The sequence below is a fragment of the Lagopus muta genome, chromosome 5 (assembly GCF_023343835.1).
Source record: "Lagopus muta isolate bLagMut1 chromosome 5, bLagMut1 primary, whole genome shotgun sequence".
Taxonomy (NCBI): domain Eukaryota; kingdom Metazoa; phylum Chordata; class Aves; order Galliformes; family Phasianidae; genus Lagopus; species Lagopus muta.
Window position 1 is genome coordinate 45,782,463 of NC_064437.1, and position 23,831 is coordinate 45,806,293.

Genomic DNA, 23,831 nt, shown 5'->3' on the forward strand with positions numbered 1-23,831 from the left:
AATACATGCAAAGATAGGACCAGAGGATCCTGGAAAATAAAAATAGTAAAGGAGGGTATGCACAGATGAGATTCTGTGGTGTTGGCCACTGAATGAGTAGATGGTAAATTGCTGTTTGAAGAGATTTGAAGAAGCATTTTAGGACACAAAGATACTGGATGGAAAAAATGTACCTGGTTCATTGGCGTTTGCACAGTAGATGCTATTTATGCAGGAAGCGTCATTTAGGAGAAACCCTGGAACAGCTTGTACAGACTGTTTCAGCTGGTTGTGAGTGTGTTTGTGCTGGAAGGGAAAAGCGTTCTCTGACAATCACAGCTAATGGTCTGGACCACCTTTCCAAATGATGAAATAAAAAGCACATCGCTGTTTGAAGAGTGAAAATTCACCATTTTTAGACATGGGACTTTATGAAATGGCTTTCTTTGGTAGCCATGGATGAAATCTGAGGTGCATACCGCCCCTTTAAATTGATAAAATTTGTTCACCAGCAAATTAAAGCATTATTTTATTTACAAGGATCCTTACATTGAACTTCCTCTATGCCTGCTTTTGAGCATCTGTGTTTGGATAATTTAATCTTTGTTTTCATCTCTGTCACTGAACTTCTTCAAAGAAACCAAAATATTTTGTAGTAAGAAAAACAGTGCTATCAGGCACCACCTGAAGACATAGTGGAAATAACCCCACGCAGTGTAATCCGTATTTAATTGGTCACATCATTCAACTATGGCTAGATAGAAGAAGACGGTGGAAATAAAATGTTTTTCTCATGAAGACCAAAGAGTGCTAGAAAAGTGTAAATCTGGAGAATGAGTAAATCAGAGTAAAACTAATGATATGGAAAATCTAAGAAATTGTCATGCATCAGCTGAAAATATTTCAGTTTATTACAGTTACACATGGGCCTGAAATAACGTACATTTTGTTTAGGGTTACATCATTCATATTGTCAAGTTTTGATTTTGGATTACTCAATTTTTACCCAAGATAAAGATAAGCTCTTTCTAAGTTTATCTACTTGCTAAAATGAAGGTCCTCTTAGACCATTCTCCCTTTGAACATGGTAACTCATGTGATTTATTTAGCTTGCACTTGTGCTGAACATGAAACTTGTAAGAACACTTGGTTAGGTGCTTGTATGGTAGTAATGAAAGATTGTATGCTTCCCAGTGTGAGATGGGATGATGTATTACTACAGCAGTGGTAATGCTGCTCCTTTCGCTTCTTGCTCTTCTTTCTTTGACAAACCCTTACAAATCCATTAGACATGAAGTGCTTTGTTTCTGCCTTCATTTTCCCTTGGAAGGGTAAAAATCAGGCAGTGAGGGACTGGAACTCCACAGGTCTGAGTTTGTTCACAGACTTGTTGCTGGCATGGTCTCTGGCTTCCGTACCTCTGCTATCGTTGTCAGCAAGTTGAATGTGAGCCAGCAGCGTGCCCTGGCAGCCATAGGGCCCCGCACCTCGGGGTGCACCAGGCCCAGCACTGCCACCGGGCGAGGGGAGGGGTGTCCTGCTGTGCTGTGCGGCCTCAGCTCCAGCACTGCTGCGGGTCTGCGCCACTGCGTGAGAAGGACAGAAAGCTGTTAGGGAGCATCCAAAGCATGGCTACAAAGATGGTGGAGCATCTGGAGGGTGAGGTGTGTGAGGTCCCTGGATGTGCTCAGCAGAGGAGCTGAGCTGAATGATGGCTGCAGCTCCTCACAGTGAGCAGAGGGCAACGCTGAGCTCTGTTGTGTGTGACAGCGACAGGGCTCCAGGGAAGAGCATGGAGCTGCGTCAGGGGAGGGCAGCTGAGGGTGAGGGAAAGGGTCTGCACCAGAGGGTTGGTGGGCATGGAACAGGCTGCACAGGGCAGCAAGCACAGCCGGAGTGCTGGAGTTCAAGGCGTGTTTAAACAGTGCTCTCAGACACAGGGTGCCACTTTTGGGTAGTTCTGTTTGGGGCCAGGAGTTGGACTCCATGCTCCTTGTGGTTCCCTTCTAACTTGGGACTTTTTGTGATACTGTAACAGCTTGGGCAAGGACCAAGGCTTAGGGCAAAAGCAGGCAGGCCAGGGCTACTCAGCTGTTTCTCCCAGCAGTCTGAAGCAGGTTTCTGGCGAGCTGCATCAGCTCAGGCTTTGCACACAGGCAGGCACACCCCGGGGCAGGGGAGTGCTCAGGGTGCTGGCAGGCAGAGCTTGCCAACAGTCCCTTGCTTCACAGGCAGCTGGGACTGGGCGGTGGAGTGTGCCAGCGTGGACTTGTCTCTGTTTGCTCAGAGCTGTGTGTAGTTGTTTATGCAAAGGAATCCAAAATGCCTCTTTATTATCAGATAACGTTCATGTTGGCAAGACTATGGCTTTGGCTGTAATTACTGCAAGGTGTGTACCAGCAAGTGTTTGGGTTGGTTTTTTTTTCAGTCCAATCAATCTCTCTTTAAAGCAGTTTAAAAGCCAAAATCTTTAGAAATTAAAGATTTGCTTACTCCCGATTTGTGAGGATGACAGTAATTAATTGTATATAGTATTTGCATATTATTATTCTGCCAAATTACAGGGAAAGATATCATTATTTACGTAATGAGGAGGAAAACAGGTCTCTGAGAGGTCGAACAAGAAGTGAGCCAGCACTTGTGAGTGGGGCAGCCATCTAGGAATAAATATTTGGCATGTGAAAGCAGAATGATTTTTAAATATTTTCTCCCAGAGATACTGATCCACAGTCTGCTTGGAAATTACTGACAACTCAAGCATTTCTAAAAACCAGTCCATACTAGTGGCCCACTCGTACTTACCAGTAAATAAGTAACTTTGGGTGCTTAGCGCTAAGCATCTTGCATACAAGGAAATCACACCTAGATGTCATGGAAAAGTAGAAACTGGGATTTGCGATTAAAAATCCTATTTACATCAACTCTAACTGCAAAGTGTCTGGTTATCTGGGAGCAACAGGATGACAGCAGTAGTTTCGCTGCATTTATTCTGTTTGAATCTGCCAGTTTGCGCTAGTTGCCTTTGTTGACATCTCGTCTGATTTTATTGCTAGGTTAGCTCACAGCTGCAAAAAAATAAAAAATAATAAAAAAAAGCTTTCCATGGGGTCTGAAGAGTACAGCTTTGCGGAGGCAATGTGTCCTGAACCTCTGACAAGTCATCCTTATTTGTCTCATCTCTTTTTAATAAGAAATCCCCATATTTGGGGATGCAAATCTATGCAAGTCCCAGGATGAAGCCTACGCACTTGGACTACAGGGGATGGATGAAGTGAATTGCACCACTTCCCATCACTCAAGACCACCCAGCTGTAATCAGCACTCTCACTGCACCTTCAACCCACATATAGGTGAGTCAAAATCCCAATAGATTTCCCAGTAGATGGAAGTAATGAATTGGCTTCATACATCACCAGCTGGAACCAGGGTCTAAAACCTTTTGGGAAAAGCGTAAGGATAGACATTAGCCTGAAAATTGAGCATTCTGAAAGGTCTGAGGAACCTTATTGAGTCTTCTGCATACACAGATGCGTTGCTGGCTCCCCATCCCTGCAGCAAGTAGTAAACTACTAATTCCCAAGGTAGCTCTCACTTGGACCATATAACTTCTGCTTAAACTGATGTTCAGTGTTCCTTTTGCTCAAAACAAGGTTAATGCAGTAGCTCTGTAGCTCTGCAGTTAACACTAGCTACTTTTACTGTAGGGTCTTATAAGAAAGGGCATAGACCTTTATTGATACTTCTCCGAATAAACTGTTAATCTGGCTTACTTCTTTGGCTGGGTAGAGCATGTCTGAGATCCATCCTCTCCCTCCTGGCTCCCCAAGGAACTGGCAAAGTTTTATAGAGAAGCCTGTGTGGCCCAGCGTGAGCTAGATCTGCTTCAAAGCAGAGCTTATTAGTGCAGCTCACCCGTCTCTTTCAAATATCACAGTTGTCTTCACATTTTGAAAAGCAATTAAAGTCAACAGCCCATAACATATCACAGCTGTAGCAAATATTTCTCTTGGCTGTGGCAAACTGCCTTGGGGACTCTAAACAGCAAACAACAGCCCCTCCTTCTGTTTGCAATGAGGATGCACACAGAAAGTTATTTTCTCACTTTTTTTTTTTTAATTTGTTCTTTGCAAGCCACCTAGGGGAGCCACGATTTTTGGAGTGTAGAAGGTAGAAAAGTGGAGGCACCTGAGCAAACTGGGGTTTCTACTCTAGCAGAATCAGGTATTAATTATGGATTGCACAGAATGATGCACACCCTACATAGTATTCATTTCTCACTGGCTACAGGTTTGTCAGGTTAATCCCACACACTGATATTTATTGCCTAAATGAATACACCCACAGCATGATCTGAACAAGTTTGCAGGGGATGTTAGTTGGCATAACTTCACGGACTGTTAACAAGTCTTCATTCTTTATAAAGCACTTGTCAATCATAGCTCTGTATATGATTTATAGGAGAGAGAACTGCTGTCCATTTCTTGCAATAGAAGCAAGAAGCATCTGAGGCTGCAGCAAGCCAGCAACTAAATATCTGACAGTTGCAGACCTGTGTTTGTAAATCTAAATTGCCCGATGGTGTTGGTCCTGCTTTACTGATAATAACTCCTGCAAAGTGCCTTAGTTCACAAATAGCTCCTTTATGTGAGAAGAACTTTTCAAGAACCATGAGCTCTGTTACGTCTGGACTGGATGCTGTCACAGACATGTGCCTGGTCTCACATTGTACATTATGTTTGCTCTTTCATCAGATCCTCTTTCCCAGCTGAATCTGCAATGAAGCGTCTCGCAGGAGACTCCCAGTTCTGCTGGGATGTTTTGTCGCTTGCTGGGCACTGTGGGAGCGGGGCTGCAGGATGCTGCGGTGTGCGGCGGCAGTACCTCAGAGCAGCTCCACGTTGAGAAAACTTTACCTCGAAAAAAGTCCCTGGCCTTGTAAGCCCCTCAGTCCCTTCTTTGTGGCAATAGCTTACCGTGTGGTTTTGCCCACAGCCGAGCACCGGGCAGGGCAGCCTGCCGCCCGCAGCCACGAGTTCCCGCGCGCTCAGGCGGCGCTCGGCGCGGCCCGGCCGGCGCCATTTACGGAGCGCGGCGGAGCTCCCCCTGGCGGCCGCCGCTGTCCGGCGCCGCAGCTCCGCTCTTCTCAGCGCTGCCGTTCCGCCCCTCGCAAGCCTAGGCGTGCTGTCCGGTTCCAGGTGGGTTTCGCGCCGATTTCCTCCAGACGTGCGGTGTTTTGGTGCCGTTGGACTTCTCCGGTTCTGCGCTGCTCTGTACTACAGCCAGCTCGCGCATCCGGCATCCCTCTGGACTCGCCTTTACTCTTCCTGCAGCACCACTCGTGCTGTCACTGAGCTGCGGGTTTCACTGAGATCTGCTAACAGCAAAGTGGCTTTTGGGACCAGAATTGAAAATGTTAAACCTGTTAGGAAATGGCAAAGGGAGTCTTTTCGTGTAGGCATGTGTGTATTCGGCAGAACAAAAGGTTGGAAAAGGCTTCAAAGATTTTGTCAGGCTTCGGAGGAAAAGAACGTGTCCATAACTATAAGCCACGTGAGAAGGTCGTGCAGAAAACTGCTGTGAAGGCGGCAGCCAGGTGCGTATCCCTTTGTTTCTGAGGGACTGTGCAGCTCTGGTGGGCTGCTTTGTGCAGGCCCCGCTGAGGACAGAGGCAGCAGTCAGAGCCCTGCTGCAATCCTGACATCAGCCAGCTCATCGGAAGGCCCAGCTCAGTTCTGCCCTGTCCACACCACCGTTGTGTCCTGAGGCTTGGGCTGATGGGCTGGCTGCTGGGATCTAGGGAGCACTAGGGTGTCCCTCTGTCTTTCTAGGACCTGTTAGCCTGGTACCCATTTAATGAGTGCAAAGCTATCTGAGTTGCTGAATTCCAAGGGAAAACACTAGGAGTAGTTCCGTAATGGGAAGTATACATTTATGGCATTTATCACCATTACCTTCTCTTCTCTTCTCTCTTTGAGTCCATTTGTAATTTTATATCCAAGTGTCACATCACCTTTGACTTGTCTTTTTTCTAGTCTCAACAGTCCCACCTTGCTAATCCTTCTCTTTTCCTTGCCTTTGACTATCCTTGCTGCCCTTCTTGGTTGTAAACAGTTGTGGTCAGCTCATATTCCATCCCTTTATGGGATGGGATTTTTTTCCTGATGAGCATAGCTTGATATCCACAATAACATTGCAGGCAGAAGAGTCAGATGGAACAAAGGAAACCTTGAGAGTGGAAAAGTGTAGGATGCTGCCATTTGGGGGCAGTGTGCGCTTGTGTAATTAAAATGTCAAGCTTTATTTCTCAAGTGCAGACCGTAAGTTTGTTGTTTCAAAAGTTCTTCTTATACAGGAGCTGCCTCACTGTTGTATCTGTTCTGGTTCCTTGCACCTCCTGTACTTATTATCAATGGAGCCATTACCTGATGTCAAGTCATTAATTGTGTCAATGCTTCTCTCACCACGTCCAGTTCCTAGAGTTGTTTTTCTTCTGTTTTGAATTTCTTTGGAGTCTTTTTTTTTTTTTTTTTAAATCTCCATATATAGGCACATTTATTTTCCCGTTATTACCTCACCCTAATAGACAGCTATTTGAAGACATCCTAGGGAGACTCTTAGCGGAGGTTGAGCTCTTGGCAAAGGTTGTCTCTGCAAACTTTTAAAACAGTGATCTCAAGTTATTGTTATTCATCAGTACGTAAATTCTTGTCAGCTTATCCAAATAAGTAGCCCATCTCTGAAGAGTCTGTTGACCTAAAAGAAGGCACAATAACAGAGCAGTAGAGGAAACGAGAAGGCATGGGCATCTGCTTCAAGCTCCACTTTCAAGATTAGGTCTTAACAAGGCAAGTGAGCACAAAGAGGGGTTTTTACAAGCAGAGGGGACAAATGCAGAATTTTTAATGTCGAGAGTAGAGCACATACACAGCTGAGGCTATTGGAAAGGAATGCAGTTTTTCAATGTGGGTAATTTATAACCCCTTAAAGTGGAAGCGTGTGCTTAGCTAATTAAATCCCAGAGTTACAAGCACTAAAGCAGTCGTTGCGGTTGCGGTTTGAATCTTCTGGCAGTCTGGAGATCCTGGCAGCTGGGATCTGTACACCTGGGGCTGGTTTACGTGCGCAGGTAGCCGGCCTTAGCCCGAGTCGTTCATAAGGTCACTTGCGCAGCGCTCGCTCCAGGCGCCGTCTTTGAAGCCGTGCCGCAGCTCCGTGGCGAGGGCTGCAGCTGCTGCTGCCGCTAGGTGACTCTCGGCAACGAGCTCTTGAGCGCTGCTGAGCGTCTCAGGTGCTCGGCTGGCGATCAAAGCGCTGTCAGTGCAGTACGGCCTTAGCAGCAGCACTGCTTTGTACTGGGGCTTTTTGACTGATGTGTTTTTTTTTTTGTTTTTTTTTGTTTTGTTTTGTTTTTCCTTGACACGAGGAACAGAACTGAAGCAATGCGGTTTGGGCCATCTTACGTGATTTTGTGTACTGTGATCTGATGATCCATTTTCACTGCTGTCTGTAGGACTTGAAAGCTTATTTTCTAAATGGTAATTGCACTGCCAGTGAATTGCTGTTTCTCCCAAAGTGGCCTCTTATTTTGAGTTAGTGGAAAGAGGAAAGTTCTTGTATCCACTGACACCTTTTCTCTTCTCCATCTTCCACTCAGATGTCACCAGTGAGTTTTAATGGTACATAGCTTGTATATATTTTAAGGCTACTTCTTAAACTATTGCTGTTACAAAACTTTCTGAGTAGACTAGAGATCTTCATGGAGTAAGCACTCAGCAGTGCATGTTTTTTCTCCTTCTCGCTTGTGCTGGACTTGTGTAAGTGTGCTGGGTCCCACCAGGATCTTTCCCAAACACGTGTGCTTCCAATAGTGCTGAAAACCTCAGGTGAGTCCTGAAGGCTGCTTGTCCTCCACTCCTGCCCCAAAACAGTTTTGGAAGCAACTTGTGGAGACAGGGTGGATGTAGCACATGTCCAGTCCGTGCAGGATGTTGTTGGTTGTTAGCCTATGCTGGTCTTTGAAGAAGCTATGCTGAAAACTCACATTCTGCATGCTGTTGTTGCAGGGCCCTATGCTTGTACTGACGTAACCATTTGTCCAAGGCCAGAGAAACCACGTACTGAGCATTTAGTTAAAATGTTGTGTGATTCTAGACTCCTGGCAACAAGAAGCCATGGGGAATAAGGATCGTTTACACTTCACATCTCACTCACCATTGTACTGGCTATAAACTTTGTAGCTAACAGAGCTTTGGCTGGGGGGAAGGTGTTGGAAACAGGGAAGGCCAGATCCTCATCTCTGGCAGTCAGGTAACTTTTGTCAAGGTCTGCCCTGTTAGTGGATAAACAGAGACAAATGGGTACAGATGACTTTGGTGTACAAAGTGTACACGGTGTCTATAAGAAGGCTGCATCTCTAAATCAGTTGTGCAAAGGTCCTATTTCAAAACTTTGTCTGTCAGTGTTTCATATACAGAAGGCACAGATGTTACCAGCGGTGCAGCAGGTCAGTGTTACGTGTGCCCACAGACTGTTCCCTTTTCTTGTGAGCATGAAGTATTGCTTTGTCACTCATCATCACCCAGTAGCCTACCCTTGCTGTAGAGAGCTCACTCTGTGTCGGTTCCTCCCCACAGTCTCTGAATGCTTACCCTTTTCACATTCCGACTTTTTTTCTAATCTTAGCCTCTATATACGTAAAGATGACTTTCATCTGTCCTTGCGCGGTTCCCAATATCTCTTTGTTTGGGGTAGACAGCAAAGGGACTACAATACATACACATACCCAGGCCATGTGCCATCCAGCTGCATGTACACGTGCATACCTCAAGAACAAGTCACATTCTCCATATCTTCATGGCTAGAAAAGCAGTTGCCTCATACGTTCACACGCACTTCTGTGACTTGCAAGTACTCAAGAAACAAACAGCCACAAGCTAGAATCTCATTCTGCTGCCTTGATAGATTTTTCACTTGTACATTTGGAATGTACTGTCGGGACATTAAACTTGGAAATGACCCTCCTCTGCAGTATAGAAATCCCTTTAAAATTTTGAGGACTTTTTAATGTGCAAATATTCGTGTTTCAGCAAAGTCAGGTGTATTTGCTGTCTGCCCTTCAAAAGCAGGAAGTCCGTGTCACTGGAGCCTAACAGTGGTAGATTCTTAATGGGGATCCCAACCCAAACTGACAGATCCTGGATGTAATTTTTTTTACCTGTCAAGAACCATCTTTTTTCTTTTGCATGTTACTTTTATTAACAAGATACAAAGAGTGAAGTACACTCAGAAGGAGAAGCAGTAAAATTTGTAGCCACTGCACTTAAGTGTCACATGAGCGTAACAGAGTGAGTGTTTAATTGCAAATGGCACTCCATGCTGAAGGTGTAGTTTTGGGGAGAAATCTGGGGAGAGCTGCACATTTGATTCAGAACAGTGCCACTGTGTTACCTTCACCCCAAATCAGCATCCATGGGGAAGTGCCTGTGTCAGTTTGTGCTGGAGGAACAAGCTGGGTCCTCCCCTTCCAGTTGCTGCACTGTGGGGTCATGAGAGGGGCACTGTCCTTCTTTGCCTCATTTCTGTCATTGTGAGCTGGGATTTGCTTCACTTATTCCTACAGGTTTTGTGGCTGTTAATGGAGAGAGCATAAATCGCTGCTTTACTGTTACTGTGGCTGGGAAATGGGGCCCCTCTTTCTCACTGCATGCCTTCTCACGCACAGGGAGATCTGAACCCTGGGGAGAAAGGAGAGTCCAGCTACTGGGTGGAGGATCTGCTGTGGTTCCCAAATACCCTTTTCTGCATTTGTTGGCTTGGGCTGTGTTTGTAAACACCACAGGCCCTCTCTTTTGGATTGTTCTTTGGAGCCAGATTTTCTTTTGATGTTAAACAGGATGTGTGTGTTAATTAATTTACATTACTCAGGGTAGGAAATTGCTGCCAATGTTCTTTGAAGAGTCCTGTGAGCCATCTCTGCCCTGAAATAAACATTCAGGCAATTTTGGTTATAGTGTTTATTTTTTTAAACTATGCATAAATGTTAATCTGGCTGTTTTATGGCAGGGAGGCTTAAATATCAGTCATATTTGAACAGTTACTGAGTGAAGTAAGGAGATGAAGCAAGAGGATTCAAAAATAAAATAAAGTAAATGACAACCAGTATTTTATTTTAACAGGTGTTACCTGAGAGTTTAGTGCTGGTGACAGTAATGGCAAAATACTTTGGAGACTGACCATTTCTGCATCTATTCTTGTGTCCTTCTGCTGCAGCCCCTGGTACTGAAAATACACCCTTCTCTCCTTTGTCCTGAATTGAAAGAACTTCTGCCTGGTGATGGCAGGAAAAGCACAGATTGTAAACCTTGACTTCCTGAGAATGACAGGAGGGGCCAGTTTGTGCCAGTTGTGGCAGAGATGACTGTGATGTGGATGTGCACTGCTTTGCGTTTCCCAGTGGTCAAAGAGGCTGTGATGATCCACAGCCATTTATAACCAGACCTAACTGAGAATTTCATGGAAAAAGTTCAGTATCTCCCCAAAGACTGTGCCATAAATATAACTGAGATGTCAAGAGGAAGGAGTTACAAGATTGATGGCATGAAATATATGCAGTTTGACTCTGAGTTTAATTTAATTAGCTTGTAATGGGCAAACATTACGATGACTTCAGTGGTGAGAGTTAAATTGGAAGTGTTCTCAGTGATCTACTCTCCATTTTAAAAAGCGAAAAAACAAAATTTGTTGTAGCTGGCACTAAATTGAACTCTTTTTAGCAGTAGCAATAGATGGCAATGATGGGCTGATCCACAGAAACCACACTGCTCTTTTCTCATTCCTTTTGGTTATGGGTGACCCACAGCAACGAGGGAGTTGCTGTGCATATTCTTCTCACTGCTGTAAGACAGCCTTCAGCTCATCGGGGCTGTCAGTCCATCATCTTTTCAGCAGGATTACTGTTCTCTTGGACAGAGACCTATTTAAAAAAAAGAGGGAGACCCCCCCCAAGACATAGCATTAGTAGCCAGTATTCATTCATCTGGTAATCGGTACCATTCAGTATGGGATATGGATAATCTCATACAGCATTTTAAGTTGAAGGAGATATCTGGGATATAGGGGGAATCTGTGTTCATCCTTTACGTAACAGCCAGCAATCCTGTTTAAACAAACAGCGTGTATCTTAAAATAGACCCTGGACATTCCATGGCAATGGCCATATTCAAATGAATGCTCAAGATGTTTCCCCACTATTGTATACCAGCATAGTAACCCTTTAGTGACAGCAGAGATTTCTGGACACCATGAAGCTGCATCCAGCAATGGACATACAGGTCTGTTCATTTGCTCTCATGTAGCAACACGAGAGCTCTCATGTGGCAGGATAATCTGCTTCTCTGTTGTCCACCCACCAAGGGAGATGGCAGGCACTAAACTTGTTGAACCTAAGGCCATCTGAGGGTGGTGTTAACTGCTTTTTTTAACTGATTGTTACTGGATAATTATTAGATGAATTTATAGAATGTGATCTCATTTCTGTATAGATGGTGGAAAATCCTGCTCTTCACATGATTAACAACTGACATTGGCCATTTTAAAGATGGTAGGGATGAAAACTTGGAATTCTTTGAGTGTAGTATTATTAATGTCGCTGTAGATACAGAAATAGAGGAAATTGTTCGTGTTGCTCAGAACACAGGCCTAATTTCTGTAATCCTCAGTGGAGTTTTTTGTGAAGTCCAATTCATACATTTAAAAGGATAGTTGAAAGAAATCATAAAAGCATAAATATGTCATGGAAGTGATCAGTTAGAAAAGGAGCCAGTGGACATTGTGTTCAGACATTGGTGGTTCTCTAGCAAAGAGAGTTGCAAAGAGGAAGTTGGAAAGGCCTCTCTTGTGTAGCTCACAGAGCCCAGGGTGGTATTGGGTGGAGTTGGGTGGACTTGGGTTTCAGGGAGATGAGAAAGACAAAATGAGACTGCTGATGCCCCTTCTATATGGGTCTGCAGGTCTTCAGGACTTCGCACATATTCCCTTCCACAAAGCTTTGTCTTGGTCTTGTGCAGGAATCTAGAACTTTGTGAAACTGGTCAATAAACCTGATATTGAGCCCTCAGAAAAGGTAGGATAAGGCACCAAAGAAAAAACTGGTGGAATGAGTGTATGGCAGTTAAGTTAGCTGATTGTATACTAAATGCTTCCCTTTCATTGATGGAGACCTTAGCAGTGCTTTTGAAATCCAAAGTCTCAAGCACTAAAAGCTGAGAAGTAAAATACCTCCTGTCTCTGTGGCTTGCAAGTATCTCAGGGAGGTCAAGGCAGGAGTCCCTGTGAGTCACCAGCAGAAGTGGGGAAGCAGAGGCAGGCCAGCAGCATGCACGTGCAGCCTGCTGGTGGGCACCCAGATGCAGAGACCCTGCCGGGACACTGCTGCCCCTTCCTTTGCCTGAGCCCCTCAGCACGGATACCCGTGGCACTGAAGAGCACAGGGCACCGTGGTCCTTTGGACATGCTACTGACTCAGCCTCGTAACAGCAGAGAGCTCTCTATGACATTAAAATAGAACAAATTTGCAGTGATATCAGGTTATATGTTTTATGAGCCACATAATTAACATGCGACACTCGGTGCCATGGGATATTATTGACTTAAATAGCTTAGTAAGAATCAGAAAGGATTAGGCATTGACATGAAACAGAATGTCATACGCACTGACACAAGCTGATCAAAACTACAACTGATCAAAATTACAGGGGCTACCAATCCTTGTGCTTCAGGGCATATTTTGATCATCAGCCTGGGGTCAGGAGGAAAGCCACTAATCAATCTGTGCGCAGTGTGCAGGTGGCTGGTACAGATCTCTGCGTTGGTTTATTCTGATTCCTTTCCTTTCTTCTCCTCTGTCTTCCCCTCATCCCCTCCTGTTCTCCCTCCCTCACATCTATCATCTGGAATAGGTCACTACTGAAGACAAGACATTAAACTAGATGGATGGCTGAATAGTCTGCGCTAATACGGTAATTTAATGTTTGTATCTTTCCAGAACTCTAGAATCTGTTTATTTCAAATATAAATTTTATATTAACTCACAAAAAGTTCCTTTTTGCATCCTTCCTTCTATGCGTACTACTTTTTATTTTTGTCAGCTACACCTACAAATCATCTAAATCATGATTTTTTAGAAGTACCAAGTGAACCTCCATTTAAAAGAAGGAACAGAACAACCACAGACGTTAAAGGAACCTGATTTTTCTGGTAGATACTCAGTAGACACTTAAGTCACGCTTTTATTACTTGAGAGATCTTGTGTAGTTTAGCCAACATGTACAATCACCTAGGAAAGCAAGTTAATTTTTTCCTGCATACATGTCTGTAAATACATTGCCAGTCATGGTAACGTTTCATCAAGGTAACGCTGTGTACTCTGAAGTCAGAAACAAAGTGGTTGTTCAGAATTTTAACACTTTCCTCTCCTCCGCCTGCCAAAATATTCCTCCTTTTAAGATGATGGCATATTTCATCAAATTCAGGGAGTCTCAGTGTTTCGCTTTGAAGTTGTTAGTGGTTGTTCAGTTGTTTTGGTAGCACCAGGAAGCCTCATGTAAGAGCAGGGCAGGTTGAGTTTTTTGTCCTGTAAGCGCCCTGTGAGAGATAAGAGCGCCCTGGAATTGCTCACTCTGAGCAGACAAGTTGGACAGCAGAGGCACAGAGAAGAAAAATGACTCAGTTCCTTGAAGGACCCTCTGCTAACAAGAGAAAAACAGAACAATCGTATTTAAAAATGCCCACTCATTGCATTTTTTTGCTTTCTTGCCTTCCAAAACTGCTTTCTATCTCGACCCATTCTTCTCAGGTCCTTTATTTTTGCTAATTTCTTCATATCTGGCACCAGTCAGCACTGCTCCGCTCAGCACACTAACACATGCTGCACTTTGGCTCATTTAGCCTTGCTGAAAAGGCTATCCTGCAGCTTCTGCAGTGGTTAAATGCTGTACTTCCCATTTTCCACTGCAGGTTGAATTCCAGTTAGTTTCTGTGAACTCATTTTGTAGTCTTCACTCCGCTTCCCTAAAGACCAACGCTTTTGTGTTGTTGCCTTCCCACAGACATTCTTCAACATGCCAAAGCTGACCTTAGGCTCCATGAACAGATGGGGCCTGATCCAAAATCCATTAACATCAGAGGAAATGTCCATTTATGCCCATGGGCTTTGCATTAAATCCTTTGTATTTTACTTACTTTCTTTAGTGCCTCTTACTCAGCTCCGGTTATTAAAATCAGATTAATCTCTCACAGATCCCTGACAGCTCAGCGTACTGTATGAGCAAACCAGTGCTACTCCAAAAGGTAGAGACCAAAACCACTGTTCCGCTAATGTGAAATCTGAAGCTGGCCCACTAAAAGCAAGGCACCACTTCCAGATTACATCCCTGCATAACTGAGGTCAGAATCTCTTGCTATTCATTAGCTGAATCTCCCATTAGTGCTGCAGAGGCTGTCTCAAGAACATTTCTTACTGTTCAGACATATATTTTCCAGCCTCTGTGAGATAATTCTGCTCAGGCATAATTCAAGATTCACCCGTTTGCAGTTTTATTCTCAGTTTGAATAGACTGCTATGTCAGCCAGAGCATCAATATTTCTTTCTGTTGACATAATACTCTCTCATCCATATTGCCACCCCCCCTCCTGCTTCATTTTGTCTACATTGCTTTTGAAAACTCAACTCCCATAACTTTGTCTCCCACTCAGTATTTGGTTTAATCAAGTCTGTCACTCAATTCATATCCCACTTCTCGCTTGACACAAGTTTCTCAGTTAGCAATCTGTTCTTATAGCTCTTATATGCATAACACGTGGTTAGCTTTTCTTTCTACTCATTTCTTCTCTTCCCTTTCTCATTGCCAGACCTCACTTTTACTTGTAGTGCTTCAAGATAAGAAACTTCCTCTTCCATCTTCCTCTTTTTACATTTCATACGTTATGAGACCCCCACAACTGAGGATTCTTAAATACCATGGGGTACTTTTCCCCAGAGCAGTCTTTAAATCCAGTTGAACCATTTTCTAACCAGGAGTCCTCAAGGAGTCCTCTAGGACAGGAGCTGCCTTCACTTGAGTGTCTGGTGAAGTGCATAGATGATAACTTGGTCAGACTTGTTTAGAGTCCTCGAGTGTATGCAGTAAAACACATTTTGAAGCCAGATAAACATCCAGCACTTTCCTGTATTTCCACATGCTACTCTTGGAGTGGTTTTTCTTTTGTTACACATTTACACATTCTTTCTGCTTTCCTACTGTTACTATCTCATCTGCTATTTGTTTTACAAGGTCCCAATTAAATCCTAAAAATTACAAATCTCCCTCATCTGCTATTTGTTTTACAAGGTCCCAATTAAATCCTAAAAATTACAAATCTCCCTGCTTCCATGCATTACTTTCATCGTGAGTAACACAAGAAAGGTGCAGCCTTTTCTGGAAGCAAACTTCTTACACCCTGCCTATTACCTGCACCATCGCGAGCGTGTGCTCCGACTGGCAGAATCTCACTCACAATTATACATAGCTTTAGGTAAACCTCTCTTGGTACTGTATTTCTTTGTGTGCCTCCTGTCTGTTTCCATCTTCATCATCTTACCTGTCTGTAGGAGAACAGGACAAACGCACGAAAGCTTACATTCTCTCCCTCTGGCCGTTCAGTGTGCTAAAATCTGGTCTCAGACACCCATCTCCCACCTTTTGCATTGAGGAAGAGTCAAGAGCAGAATAGGGTCCTGTTTCTGTGCACCTGCACATTTTTTACGTAGGGGACTGGATTGTGCTTCTCTTGACTACCACATCATAACCACGCCGCAAGTGTGACAGCTTGACTTCCCCATACAACCAGCAGATAATGTCATTCTGGACGGTGCAAGCGCGCTGCAGGCTGCCTAGCAGCAATGTTGGCCACCACTGCCCCAAGTTTCTTCCAGCTGGGCTCTGCATATTCTTCTCTGCTGGTCCCTCCTGTGGGGAGGGGAGCGTGAATTAGGCAGTCAGCTTTCCTCCTCATCTACAGCTCTTCTGCTAGAGTAACGGGTGGGCTGCAGGAGGCTGCCCGAGCACCTTCAGCTCAGGACTAGTGCTACTCACTGAGTGGCACCTGTTGGTTAGATCATTTGTAGTTCCTCTGAATTATTCTGCTAGCTCAGCAGGTTCCAATGCTGGCATGGTACAAGACGCAGAATGCTGTCGTTTCATAATCACCTTCTAGAAGTATTGCTTTGTTGTAACGTTACTGTTGTATTGTCCTACTTTCCCTCTCTACTTTCTGCATAAGCAAGTTGAATCTTTCACCACTGCATCACTCGGGTGCAGACTTTGCAGCATGGGGCTGGCTGCTCTGACCTGGGGCTGGGGAGGATGCTGCCAGCTGCCGTCACCGCTTTCCACGTGATTGAATAACATGACGATTTCCGAGTCCAGTTATAGAGCGCTAATGCAGGGTACTTACACGGTACTTTTCATTTTCAGACCAGTTTAATGCCGCTCCTGGCTTACGGTTCGTTCATCTGTCTCTGTTCCCGACAGAGGCTGCGCTGCTGGGCACGCGGGAGGCCGGAGCAGCCCTTCCCTCTGCCTGATCAGCGGCTGCCCTATATAAACGTGCATATTAAGCAGATTTGGCAAGCGTTCCGGCTGAGACAGACTCTCTTAAATAAGAGGTGAAAATAAACTTGCTTATAAAGGCGCTGCAGCCGACGCTCTCCAACGGCACGCTAGTAGAGACAGAACAGAGCCTGGTTTGTTTCCCTTTGCTGCCGAAGGCTGACTGTTTCTGTTTGCCTTCCGCGGCCGCGTCCCAGCAGCACAACGCCCGGCACGCACGTGTGAGCGCCGCCGCACCCGCTCCGCGCGTACCGCCCCACCCGCCGCTGCTTCCCTGGGCCCGACTTAGCGGCACCGCGCTCCGGCGTTCCGCTTTCCCCTCCCGCCGGGGACGCGGCCGCCCCGCTCGGCGCCTTCCTCCTCGCTCTCCGCTCCCCTTCCTCCTCGCTCTCCGCTCCCCTTCCTCCTCCCCGCGGGGCGGCCGCCTCCCGGCCCTCCCCTCCCGCCGCGCGCAGGAAGTCGCTCCGGCTGCGGCCCTTCTCGCCCCGGCCGGTAGCCGGCGGAGCCCCGCGCGGTGCCGCCAGGACGGGAGACCGGGCCGGGCCCCTCTCTCGGCCTCGCGGCGCAGCCCGGCGCCGGGGGTGCCGCCGCAGTCCGCCCGCCCTCGACGCGGGGCGGGAGCGCCGACTGCAGTGCCCGCCGCACCCCGGGGGGGGCGGCCGCGCCCCGCCCGCAGTCCGCGGGCGCCGTCGTCGCTGCGGGGCCCCGGGAGCGCCCCCGGCGGCCACACCCCGCGGCGGGCCGGGGCCGGCGGAGGGGCGGAGGGAGGGGGCCGGCGCGGGGTGTCTCCGAGCCAGTTCTCGCGGTGCTGGCCAGGCTCTGCCTCCTTCCCCTCCCCGGCGAGCGGTGACTGTGCACGGCGGAGCGGGGAGCGCCGAGCCGGGCGCGGGGGGAGCCCGCGCCGCCCCGCCGAGCCCGGAGGGAGGCCGCCCAGCCGCGCGTCCCGGCCCGTCCCGGTCGCCCGCCCCATGCCCCAGCGGCGCTGAGCCTCCGCAGCCCGAACATGGCCACCACGGCAACGTGCACCCGCTTCACCGACGAGTACCAGCTCTACGAGGAGCTTGGCAAGTACGGAGCCCGCCGCGCGCCCCGCCGCCCGCCCGCCCGCCGCGGCAGCTGCCGGCGCGGCCCGGAGCCGCTTTTCGGCTCTTCGCGAGGAGCGGGAGGAGGGAGATTAGTCGCCGTAATCCTCCTCTCCGAGCCCTGCTGCCCCGGCAGAACCGCTGCCGGTCCCCGCCGCCTGCCTCGGGCTGCGCGCTCCTGTTGCACCCCGGCACTTCCTCTCTTCCCCCTTGCCCTCCCCGGCCCGGTGCTGCTCCCCGCCGCACGCTGCCGCTCCCTCCAGGCGTTCTGCGCCGGGACGCGGCACCGTCCCCGCCGTTCAGCGATGCTTTCGACCCCACTTCCTTGTCCCTGAGAAAGGACCAGGTGCTGCTGCACGGCGCTTCGCCCTTCCTCCTCCCTCCGCACTTGTCTCCGCATTGGCAGACCTGCTGCTGCACCCTAGCGCAGGGCTTCGCGGGGGACCTGGAGGGGCAGGGAGGCAGCGCGGGGGCAGCCGGGGCGGGATCGCGGGGACGTCGCTTCCCGGTGCCGCTGCTCCCCGCTCCCTCCCTTCCTGCACCAGCTGCCGGGCTCTGCTGCGGCTCTCCCTGTCCCCGTCCCTCCCCGCGCCGCTGCGGCTGTGTGTCACCGAGCCCGGGCCCCGCGCTCCCACTGCTGCGCGCTGCTTTGTAGGTAGAGGTTGAGGAAGGGGAAGCAGGGACAGAACTGCAGTGTCGGGAGGATTCGAGCCGTGTCAGACCGGCTGTAGGGCTGCGTGGGGCCGCTGCGCAGCTCCTGATCCCATTTCTTATAGCTACATATGTCCGTTTGTCCGTGAACGTGGGATTACATTCCTGTTCTAAATGAACTTGGAATTATTTCCCTGCTTTCTCTTATTTGTCCTTTTCTCCTTTCCAAACCTTTCTTGTTAAGCCAGTTGTTATTCTTTTCCCACCCTGTTTTTTTGTTCTTTTTAAAGAAGGGACAGCACTGAGAGCTCATCTGTGTAGTCCTGCAGACTTTGAGTCCCTGTCTTTTCACCTTGGTCTCTGTTGTATTATCTCTTTTTTCCTCACAGAAATCCTTCTTCCCTCTCTCTCAGACCTCTTCTCCGAGTGGCTCTTTGGAGTAGTTGTAATAATATCAATAGTTCCAGCTTGAGAAAATGTACGAAGCCTCGTAGCTTCCTACTCACTCCATTCATAGGTACATGCTTATCCCCTTTTCAGGTGGGTAGACAGATGGAAGGGAGCCAGTACCTCCTGCCAGGTGGTGCAGGGATTTGTGACCGAGCACTCGAACGTGGGCAGAGTGCATCCCGGTTGTCTGATGTAGCTGCTGGGGCCACTGTCTTTGGGAGATGGGCTCACGGCTGCTGTTTGCCACATCATTCCGGGCTGCTTGTCTTCCACTCATCAGTCCCCGCGTGCTCTGTCCCTGTGCCTGTGTGCTCTCCCTCCCCAGTGTTGCTGTTCTGTCTGTGAGGGGGCTTGAGGCATCTTCAGGCGGGCGCTTGAGTGCCGTATGTACCAGGTCTGATTTGCTCAGCAGGCAGCATGCACTGTCCATTGGATTCCCGTGTGTTGTTTCCCTCCTCTGTGTCTTCTGTACCGTCCTCAATCTAGTCCACTCTGGGGATAGAAGTTGCTGCTGTTACATTCCTATTTTCTGTTTCATAGCCCCTGCCCTCTTCATTTCTTTTCCAGGGGAGCCTTCTCCGTGGTCCGCAGATGTGTCAAGAAAAGTTCATCACAGGAATATGCTGCAAAAATCATCAACACCAAAAAGTTGTCAGCCAGAGGTTAGTGCCTCAGATCTACTCTTGGTCCTCTCGTGAATAGAAAACATTTTGCCGCCATTGAAACAGATCTGGAGTTGTTTGTCTGGACACTATGCATCTGTTACAAAGTAATTGAGTTATGTGGCAAAGAGGAGATTAAAAGGAGGTTAGCATGGGATGATTGAACATCTTTTGTATCTGGAAATGGATACTTTGTGATGTTGGGTTTTTTTCTTTGGGGGATCTTTCTCCTGTGAGCCAAAGGAGAGGTGAGTTTACAGAGAACTTGCCTTTGTGCGCTCTGGTCGCTCCCGGTAAAGGGAATTGTCACAGTCTGATTTTGCTGAACGCTCTTTCTGCCTAGGAGGTCTGCCTTACTGGAACAGGTGTGGAGTTGCTTGTTGGTTTGTTTGAAGGAAGAATGCTATATACCTTGTTCCTGTTGTATGGCACTTACATGGAGGGAGTTTGGGCGCTAAAAGGTTTGCCTCCTAAGGCAGAAATAGGCTGCATGGGGCAATCTAATGAATTTGACTTCTTGATGAATTAGAACAAGTGTTGCTTGCATTCTTCAGCTCCAGGGTTTCTAAAAGCTGAAACCAGACTGCTGTTTTAAGGAGAAACAACCTTAGCTTTTCTCCTAAGCTTCTGGTTTCCCAATTCCCAGAGGTATGTGTACACACAGAAGGTGGTGTATTCGCTTGTGTAGGAAGTGTGTTCTCCTAATGCATGGGGAATCCTTTGCAGGGGTTGGAGTTCTTTCCATGAGGTTCCCCTTCTCCAAAAGGACAAGAGCAACTGAGTTGTAGTAGAGGATGCTGAAAGCAGAGTGCAACAAGTTGAGATGCCAGAAGAGAATGTTTGCAGAAGATCTCAGTCCTTAGAGGCTATTCAGATTTGACAAAATGGATGTGTTAGGCCCTTGTCTGTCCTGCCAGCTGAATAAATGGATTATCAAGGGGGTAAACGGAGAAATGGAAGGCATAAGGAGGTGGGGAGGATTTTTTATAAATGATTTATAAGTGAAATGTTTTTGCCTAAAAAAGAGGAGAAAAAGGAATATCCATTCTCACTTGCACCAAAATATGAACTGTGATGATAAGAGCATGAGATGGCTTGATGAGTGGCAAGGAATTTTCATTTACTGTAGTCACGCAGAGAAGTAGTATCAGAAGCAGAAAGTGCCAGGGTGAGAAGGCTGATTGCCCCACACCTGTGCCTTGTGGAGGTACACCTGATGATTTGTTGTTTCAGTATACCTAGCCTGAATGAAGTCACGTTGGGAACCAGCTGGTGTGGCTGTGTGTTGTTTGGGTGGTGGCAGCAGATCCTGAGTGACTTTGTGGCCCCTCCACGGTCACATGACAGTGGCCACTTGTGAAGGTGACGTATCCAATCTCTTCAGCTCAGTATGGGAAAGGTTTGGAAGGTATCTCTGCTTTGCTGATGGCCACTAATGCTGTGTTTTCTTTGCCATATTCCCTGACCATCCTGTAGTGAGGACAAAAAGTTCAGGAGAGCCATCTTCTCAGTGTGAGTGGCGACAAGGCACCTCAGGGAAGGAAGGAATTGGCTTGAGAAACTGATTGCAAGGGAAAAGTTGTTTCTATGCAGAGGAGATGATACTGAAATTAACACTGGAGATAAGAGAATGGCAAAAAACTGCAGGGTAATAGCATTGAAACAAAATTCATAAACATACCAGCACAAGCCCAGAAGTAGCAGATCTGATGGAGTCATTTTTTAAGTGTTTAGGCACCTAATGAGTTACGGAGGGAGCAATATATAGATCCTAATTGTATTTTGTGTTATGGTGATGACAGTTTTATGATCCAGCAAGTAGGAGATGTGTGGGTGAATACAGCCATGTTTTGAATTAGCTTCTAGTTTTCGTACCTTCCTGTCAGTGAAAATAGATTGAGAATACTAAACTGGTCCTCAGCTAACCAACTGGCAATGGATCCTTAGGAAGGTATTGGTTAGTTAGATCACAGCTGTGGGGAGAGGCAAGAAATGAAATGGCTTTCTGCTGATGTGGAAGAATGTCAGAAACAAAAAGCGACTGATCTCGCTTGTTTCCTTGAAGTCTCAGTGAGGCCTAAAGAACCTGTATTCGCCACGGAAAGTGGATGGTAAGTTCAGCTGAATATATGGGTTCCTCAGTTACACAGCTGTGTTCGCTGATAGCTTGAGAGGTTAACACGAAAAGGAACTAAATGCTTTGATAGGAACTTAGTCAGTTCACCTTGGAAAAGGGCTTAAAGCACTGAAGGAAAAATGCATGCTGTTTGGACATTGCAGCTGTAAATCAGTGATCAGAGAGATTCGATTCAGCAACCTGAAAATGAAAGTCTTGGTGAAAGGCATTTTATAGAGCTGTCTGCACAGGAGGAGAATTACGGCATTAATTCTGCAGTGCCCTGGCTATATGTTGCCTGATGCTTCCGTTCCCAGAGCTGGCTCTTCTCCCTGGGGAGGCCACATCTCTGCCTGGCAGCATGCACACCCAGGGCTCTGCGGCACACCCGGCTGCATGCCTGCCTGCTGGTGGGCCCACCGCCCTCCAGACCTGCGTCCTGCACCAGGGTCACAGCAATAGAATGTCTCCTGGGCAGGGGTGTGCTGCCCCTCTCCAACTTAAACATGGCTAAATCTGATGTTTTGTGCCTTCTCCAGCAGAATTTGAACTGACATAGTCACTGCTGCTTCCAGAGCCAGCACTGTGCTGCTGGTGAGGAGTACAGCCCATTGCGGCTGCTTGGAAGTTTTGGTTTTCCAGTGCTTCCCTTTGGTTATGTCCAGGGAAGTGGTAACAAAGCCTCGCTCTCCTTTTGCTGTACTTTGTGTTACCTTTGATTTTCAAGAGTCTTGGTGAAGAAATAATAGATAGCTGACTGGAAAATGCTTGGTAGTTTGGTGCAGGTAGGTGGGAAGGAGGAAGAGGAACATTCAAGGGTAAATGTTGTGTGTTTAAGGGATTCTGTTACTTGGCTTGCTTGTAAAACTGTTCTCATGAAGAGATGAAGAGATGTGGTGCTGTTATGGGGCTTCTCTGAAGGCAAGGATGGCAAATGGTGCTGCTCTCTGCAAAGAGAACAACTTCAGTCTTGTAAGCTTCGTCTTTGTAAAATACAAAATCTGATGTTGAGAGTCTCTTGTTTCTTTTTGGTCTGTAGTTTTCAGATGTCTGTTCTCTCTTTTATTAAATCATATTAATCAGAGCTGGTCTAGATTAAAATTCATACTTGGTCTGTAATGAAGTATTTGTTATTATTTATATTGTGATGATGCTTAAGACTGCCTGGTGAGGAGTATGCCAAGAACTTTGATGTTAAATAGGGGCCAAATGTGTGTGGAAAGGGAGAGGAAGCAGACTTTACCTTAGTCAGCATTCAGCTGATGTACGTAAGAGCAGTGGTTATTGCACATGGGGAAATACAATGCCTCAGACATCCGAAATTCCTATGGGACTGAACGCCCAAGCTCTTACGAGAGCTATGGGCAGATGGAAGTAATAGCTGTGATTTATTTATTTATTTATTTATTTGGAAGCTATCTTGTGGGTGTCACCAGGGTACTTGTTTCAATGTAAAAATTCCTAGCAAGTAGAATGCAGTTCCTGGGCAGCAATTCAGATTCCTTACAGTGGTCAAAATGATCGAGAGAGAAGCAGAGGCTGCAGTGGCAGCAGGGAAATGTCCAGGTTCTGACTGACTGGTGTTGGTGTCTTGGGTAAGAGTGAGTTTTGTGGGGCTGGCAATGGAGAAACCCAGTTGTCACTTGTTTTCAGAGTATGCATCCAGAATGTATTTGAAGAAATAGTCCTGCTCTGGAACGAAGTAGGCAGAGCTCGATCCTGCAATAATTCTTAGCATGTCGTTTATACCAAACCATATGTAATGATCTTACCAGCGCATGCAGAAGGACAGCATTCTTGGCCCCTTTTTTTGGTATGTGTGGGGATCCTCTATGTATATTACCTCAATATTGTTAATATTTCTTTGCTGCTGAAAATCGGTATCTTTCAACCCCTGTCACAGCTTTTGAAATACAAATGCAAAGCAGCTATTTGGAAAGTAAGACCTCATTGGTGCTTTCTCCCTGCTGTGCCTTTGCTCTTGCCTGTGAAGAGCACAGTGGAATATAAAGGTGGAATTTCTTCCTTGCTTTCCATGTTTCCAAATTTGTAAATTAGAAGAAAATTTGCAGCCTACCCAGCTATTTTGTTGTTGTTCCTGCAAGAGATTATGTGGATTGTGGGAGGAGCAGGGAATTACTTCTGTGTATCAAATCTCACCAGGAAAAAACCACTCTTGATGGTTCTAATGCAGTTTTCTGTTTGGTTTTTAAGCAGCTCCCTTGTCCTAGGCTTTCAGTTCCAG

At 46.9% G+C, this 23,831-nt stretch overlaps 1 protein-coding gene and 1 long non-coding RNA gene across 30 annotated transcripts in view; both read left to right on the forward strand.

Annotated features, from left to right (window-relative positions):
• Positions 1-15,624, forward strand: part of LOC125693525 (uncharacterized) — a 120,040-nt gene extending 104,416 nt beyond the window's left edge. Inside the window, exon 4 of the long non-coding RNA XR_007377135.1 lies at positions 12,936-15,624. This is a non-coding gene — a long non-coding RNA (uncharacterized LOC125693525). The remainder of the gene's footprint in view (positions 1-12,935) is intronic.
• Positions 1-23,831, forward strand: part of LOC125693507 (calcium/calmodulin-dependent protein kinase type II subunit gamma) — a 761,290-nt gene that overhangs the window by 632,649 nt on the left and 104,810 nt on the right. For 2 of the 29 annotated variants that reach the window (XM_048945570.1, XM_048945574.1), the window contains exons 1-2: positions 17,419-17,693; positions 19,376-19,470. The exons of 17 other annotated variants lie outside the window; for them this stretch is intronic. In XM_048945570.1, the coding sequence (XP_048801527.1) occupies positions 17,629-17,693; positions 19,376-19,470 (160 nt within the window). In that variant the 5' untranslated portion in view covers positions 17,419-17,628. Of the gene's footprint in view, positions 1-17,410; positions 17,694-19,375; positions 19,471-23,831 lie in introns of those variants that run through there. 10 more of the 29 variants (XM_048945580.1, XM_048945582.1, XM_048945578.1 and 7 more) reach the window with 8 other exon arrangements.